Consider the following 6,087-nt stretch of genomic DNA (forward strand, 5'->3'; position numbering starts at 1 on the left):
CAGAGATCAAAGGCATCAGCACAACGAGGGGGATAGGGTTTTCCAGCTTATGCAGCCCATTGAGATCCCAAGGGCCAGCTATCGAGAGCATAGCTTTCCTATTTATAGGGAGCAGGACCCTGACCGCTTCAGGCCAAAGGGTCACAAGAACAACTAAAATTGTGCACAAAGGCAGGCTCCGGACCATTAAAGTGATACCGGTGGGAGCGGACACCCGAACGGGCTCCCCGCAGTTGCAATGGTACCCAGAGACTTTGGTTTACTACAGTGTGTGAGTCTGCTTCATTGGCTGCATCTAACATCACAACAACCCGAGTGAGTACACTGCCCTCCTCCTTGTATCCTGCCTGCCTAGCAAGCCTGCACAGCAGCACCCACCAACCCTACAGAGTCCTGGGGCCTCCCTACCTGAGAAGGGAATTGTCACCTAGCTGCCCCCACATCATCTGTCTCGGTACTCCCTTCTTACTGCAACCCGCATGTGGCGTCACAAACTATTCCCCTGTAAATACCCCCTTTTTATTTCGTGTGGCCGCTGAGCCCCGGGTCCCAGGAACCTCGAGCCACAACAATCCCAGATCCGAGTGGCTCGTCTGCTTGGGGGCGGTACACATACACAAAAGGTAATAGGTGATGTGTTGGGTAATAGGCAGGAATCAACCAAAACCCCCTCTTAAATTGTCAAGCTGCCTCTGATTGCAGCAGTTCAAAACTGTTAATCTTTATCGTTATGATCTTTACATGCGACCGTTTAATGAATTGATGGTTGTATTATATTTTTTTTTTTTTTTTTTTTTTTTTTTTTTTTACAGCCGTTGGTTGATAGGATTCTGGGCTACATGGGGGAAATTCAACCAAGGGATATTTTGCATAATTTCTATGGCTATAGATGGCTTTGCAGCTATACATTGTAGAGCCTCGTTATATATAACCGTCCTGCTATGTGTCGCTGGGAAAGCTCTGGCATGTTACATGAATCTGTACAGTTTATACTTGTAAAATAGGTTTCTCTAAATTTTCAAAGGGGTTATTTTTTGATAACTCACAACTATTTCTTGGTTTTTTTTTTGATAAAGATTACCTTCAGATACAAGAAGCACAAATGGGGGCAAAATGCCCTTGTCAGCAATTTTTAGTGATAGCAACGTAAGAGGAAGATAATTTATACTGAACATAACTTATTTCATTATGGACTATATTAATAAATGAGTAGATCTTTAAAATCTAACCATTTTCTTGGATACCGCAACTGGTTGCTATGTTGTGCGGACACCATTGTTGTCAGCCATCATAGGGAGGATCTAATCTTTTGTGAACAGGCAAATAGGAGAAAAAGTATTAAGAATCCCATTTTATCAGTATGTGTATTTGATTTGTGAAAACTGATTGGTACCGCCCCCGTGCCAGCGGCTGAGCCGCTCGGATCCGGAACTGCGGTGGCTCGAGGGGTCTCCGGATCCGGGGGTTCGTGCGGACATTCGAGTTTAAAAAGGGGAGTATGTACAGGGGAGTTAGAAGTTTTGTGACGCCACCCACGGTGCGTGGTAAGGTGAGATACCGACGCTGTTGTTGGGGAAAGGGGTAGCCCTCTGTGGGTAGGGGGTTTGTGCCACGGGGCCCGGTGTTGGTAGTGCAGGAGTGGGGTGCCGTTGGGAAAAGAGGTTTTCTGCGTACTCGCTCAGTCCAAGAATACTGTAAACCAGTATTCTGAGCACCGCTGCAGCCAGGAGGGAGCACGCTTGGGTCCGTGCCCTTGGTGTTGCATGTAAGCCTGTGGCCTTTTCCTTGGCACCTTGTTCACTGTTTGGACCCTGTAGTGTGGAACTAGTCGGGTCCCGCTCACCCGTATGGCTAATGGAGTGAGCTTGCTCTGTGTTCACGCTTGGGATTTGATGGACTGTGTCAGGGAAAGTCCTATCCCATCGGTGCGCTAGTACCCCGATTTTGGAGTGGGTGAGGGATGAATCTTGAAGGCTTCACCCCCGTCGGGTAAATTACCAGGACGCTTGAAGCTACTTCCCGGCCTAGGATCCGCTTACCCGGTTGTGCCCTGGCCCCTGCCCGGAGATTGCTCAAGGCCACCGGCTGCCCTCCTGGGCTCTCCGTGCCGCTTGATACGATCCCCTGCGACCGGAGTTCCAGCTCCTACCAGGCCCAGACAAACGTCTGCTACCTAGTACTAAAGGAGGACTGCTCCTCACCAGTGACCTCTCCCTCTCAGAGAGTCATCACTCTACCTCCTACTCCTTCCACTCCTTTTTCAGTTCTCCTTCACTTTCTCACCTTCCCCCTACTAACCCCCCCAAGTGGGCGGCCCTATTCCCTTCAGGCCCCCCAATGGTGTGTCTGGTGGGTATGGTGTAAAGTGTTTCTAGGGTTTTGACTGGCTAAGCTCTTAGCAACACCAAAGGACCAGGACCCGTAACCAAGGAGGATTGGATACTGTGCAGAAGGGCAGATTGCACAATACCCTGTGACAACCTGATAGGCCAGGGCGTCACAGATTTATACCTAAATAATCCATTACTTATACTTTTAGAAGACCATAAATTACAGGTAATATTATTAAAATCAACATTATTCAACATAAGCCATCGGTGAGGTGCTGCAGCTTAAAAAGCCAACAAAATTCTGGGATGTATGAAGACAAGCATTGAATTTAGATCAAGATAGGTAATTATTCCCCTATACTCTACCCTTGTCAGTCCTCACCTGGAATATTGTGTACAGTTCTGGGCTCCACAATTCAAGAAAGACATCAATATATTGATTGCTCTTCTCTGGATTTGCTCCAAGATGGTAGAAGGTCTGCACACCATGTAATATGAAGACCAACTAAAAGAACTAGGAATATTTTTAGTTTGCAAAAGAGGAGGCTCAGAGGAGACTTAATAGTGGTCTACAAATCTCTGAAAGGTGGTCACAGTGCAGAGGGAACTACCCTGTTCTCATTAGCTCAAGGAAATACAAGAAGCAGTGGGATGAAAGGAAAAGGAACATGCTAATTTGGGAGGTAGTGAGAGCTGTCAGAGAGTAGAACAGGCAGCCACAGGAGGTAGTGAGCTCTCCATCAATGGAAATCTTCAATCGGAAACTGGATAAACACGTAGCTGGGAGGATTTAGGAAAACCTGCACTCGCAGGGGGTTGGTCCTTTTGAGATCCCCTCCAACTCTACTGTTCTATAATAATAAGTAGTTGCTCGTTAACACATCAACTTTACCAAAAAAAATATGGCGCCCGATATTAATTGGAAATTTTGCTTACGACATAAGGGTTTTTTTTTTCTCTGGGACTCAGCCTTGGTCTGGTGTCACATCTGGTCCTCTACGTCATCAATTCTTAACTTCTGAGTCACATCTAGACACCTCTTGTTCTTAGTGGTCCCCCACATCATCACTTCCCAAGGTCAGAAAATGCAGTGGATCCATTGCGCAGACATTAAGACAATAGAATTGCTCACCCCAATATTTTCTTTTTCTCCTCTTTTTTTTTGCACTGTCAGGAATTATGTTGCTTGTTCTAACTCGGAGCTGTCGGCAAAACTTAATTAGTGGTTGATGACATCTGCTTTATTGGGAATGCCAAAAAAACAGGTCATGAAATAAGAACATAAAGACCTATATTGCAAAATGTTTTTTGTGGTGTGTTTTTGTTTTTTTTTTTTTTTGTTTTTTTTTAATTTTACATTATTTAACAAAAAAAGTTGCTTAAAAGTACATTACTTTAATTAAAAAATAGTAAAAGTAAAAGAAAAATAAAATACACATTTTAAACATGTATTCATTCAATTTCTCTAATTCTGTTTTTTGCGTTACAGATTTCCGCTCTTCAATGCTGTATATCAGATCTGTTATGAGGGAAAACCGGTGACAGAATTTATAACCTGCCTCCAGAACCATCCCGAGCACATGTAACCTAACCTGTGACCCCCGCACTACAAGCCCCCACATCATGGGTCGAATCATAATAAACAAAACTCAACGTATTCTACATATGTTTGTATGTCTGCACTGTACGTAAACAGATCACTAACTGACTAATTGTATCAACCCCATTACCAGGAATAACCTAATATTTGGTGCTCATACCCAGAAGCATTTGTTAATGCAGACATTGCCAGGTTGGACTCATTCACCCTTTAAACATGTTGGCTTTGAAAAATTTTAAGGTATGTTCCCAAAGGGAATGTTAAGTTTTTTTAAAAAAAAACTATCACTATATAATCTACATGGATGTCTTTTCAATGGAAGCCATTACAAGGAATGAGGACTTGAAATGGTTATCTGTTGATACGCAAACCCATACCCGCAGAGGAAACTATAAGAAAGTGTTCTGAAGACCAACTCTACAAAAGAGGTATTTTCATCATATGGCATGGACATACCCTAAAGATCTTCAGATGTGGTCCCATTGATCTGATCAGGGCCTGCAGGACTCTATGCACTTGATTCAGAACCCCCCCCCCCAATTCTCACACAGTGGCCACATGGCTGTGCAGGGTCCTGCATGAGCCAAACTATTGTCTGACCCGAATTGTCCTGTCTGACTTGAAACAAGGTTTAGTCCTTTCTGTTTGTAATTACAAGCTAAAGGAAATCTGTCAGCAGGTTTTTGCTATATAATCTGAGATCAGCATGATGTAGGGGCTGAAAACCTGATTTCAGTGATGTGTCCCTTATTAGGTTGTGTGCTGCTATTTCAATAAAATCAATGTTTTACCGACAGGTGATTCACCACCGGATTATGTGTCTCATGCCTCCTAGTTAACTGCTGTGTAACACTGCCCCCACCACAGATTGGCAGCTGTCAACGTACAGTCTACAGAGAAAGCTGCCAATCATTGGTGTGGGAGAGGTTACACACGGCTTTAATGCAGAGATGCGAATGATGAAAAAACTATCAAAATCACAACATAAAAAACAGCAAGTGACACATCACTAGAATCAGCGTGTCTGCCCCTACATCATGCTGCTCTTAGATTACATAAAACCCTGGGTGACAGATTCCCTTTAACAAGTTCTCATTTTCTAGCAGGAGATGTCGCAACATTGAACGAATGTTTTTACCAACTAGCCATTGTTTTAAATGTCAAAACACTTATCTTTCCCAGGATTTAGTCTGTGCATAAACACTGTATTCTGATTGAAATAAAAACTGATAAATCTCATTAATAGTTTGGTGTGAATCTTTCTTAATGTGCTGGTGTGTACTTCATGTATATTTCAGAAAACTGGCAACTTTTATAGATATTTTTTTTTTTTTTTTTTTTAAATGTATGCAGCACCATGAGGCTATTGATAAGGGGTTGACCAGTAGAGGAAGACCCCTTATGAATAGGCTATTTCTAAGATATTCTGCACTCTCCATTAAGCCACACATCCAAGCCATCTTCATCTCCTGCCGCCTCCAAGTCAAAAATGTTTCCCATATATCAGACTCGCCTACATTGAAAAGCACAGGTCCGGTTAGTCAAAAAGTAAATCGATTCTATAATCGAATGGGGGAGGGATAACTCTGAAACCCCCCCAGCTATTATCTGATCCACAGCTGCTGTCACTCAACAAGCTGCTGATTTTGGAAACTTTACTTGCTTGGATTTTAAAACCTGTACATTCGAGCTGACGCCAAAAGGTATGTATAGAATCAGCCTGATAGTGCCAGTATAGCACTGGCTATAGGTTTATATAGGAAAATCCTGGTGATTGGTGCGCTTTATGCTCTCAGAGCTTGGTGAGCAATATCAAAGTCCCAACCCCCTCACAGTAGTGATACTTAGAGCCCCCATTACTGGTATAACGACAGCCAAAGCTTGTCCACAGAAATCACACCAAGGCAGTATACCAAGTTCCATATTCACCATTCCAATCTGCTCTTCTATGTGGGGCTACTCCTAAAAGTCCCCATCTGTAGACTTGCTCCTCATAGCGGTTTGCTAGACCTGGTGCTAATGAACTAAACTTGAAGACAGCCGCGAGCCACACATGATGAACCCGTCAGCCACATGTGGCTCCCGAGGCACAGGTTGGGGACCCTTGATATAGACTCTTTTGAGCTCTAGATCAGAAATTCCAAGCCTTAGCTGCTA

General features: G+C 43.7%; 1 protein-coding gene across 1 annotated transcript in view; it reads left to right on the top strand.

Moving 5' to 3' along the window:
* GPD1 (glycerol-3-phosphate dehydrogenase 1) overlaps window positions 1-5,169 on the top strand; it is a 110,505-nt gene extending 105,336 nt beyond the window's left edge. Inside the window, exon 8 of the mRNA XM_075337259.1 lies at window positions 3,820-5,169. Within this exon, the coding sequence (XP_075193374.1) occupies window positions 3,820-3,916 (97 nt within the window). The 3' untranslated portion in view covers window positions 3,917-5,169. The remainder of the gene's footprint in view (window positions 1-3,819) is intronic.
* Window positions 5,170-6,087: the final 918 nt, after the last annotated feature.

This window comes from Anomaloglossus baeobatrachus, chromosome 2 (genome assembly GCF_048569485.1).
Source record: "Anomaloglossus baeobatrachus isolate aAnoBae1 chromosome 2, aAnoBae1.hap1, whole genome shotgun sequence".
NCBI classification, from domain to species: Eukaryota; Metazoa; Chordata; class Amphibia; order Anura; family Aromobatidae; genus Anomaloglossus; species Anomaloglossus baeobatrachus.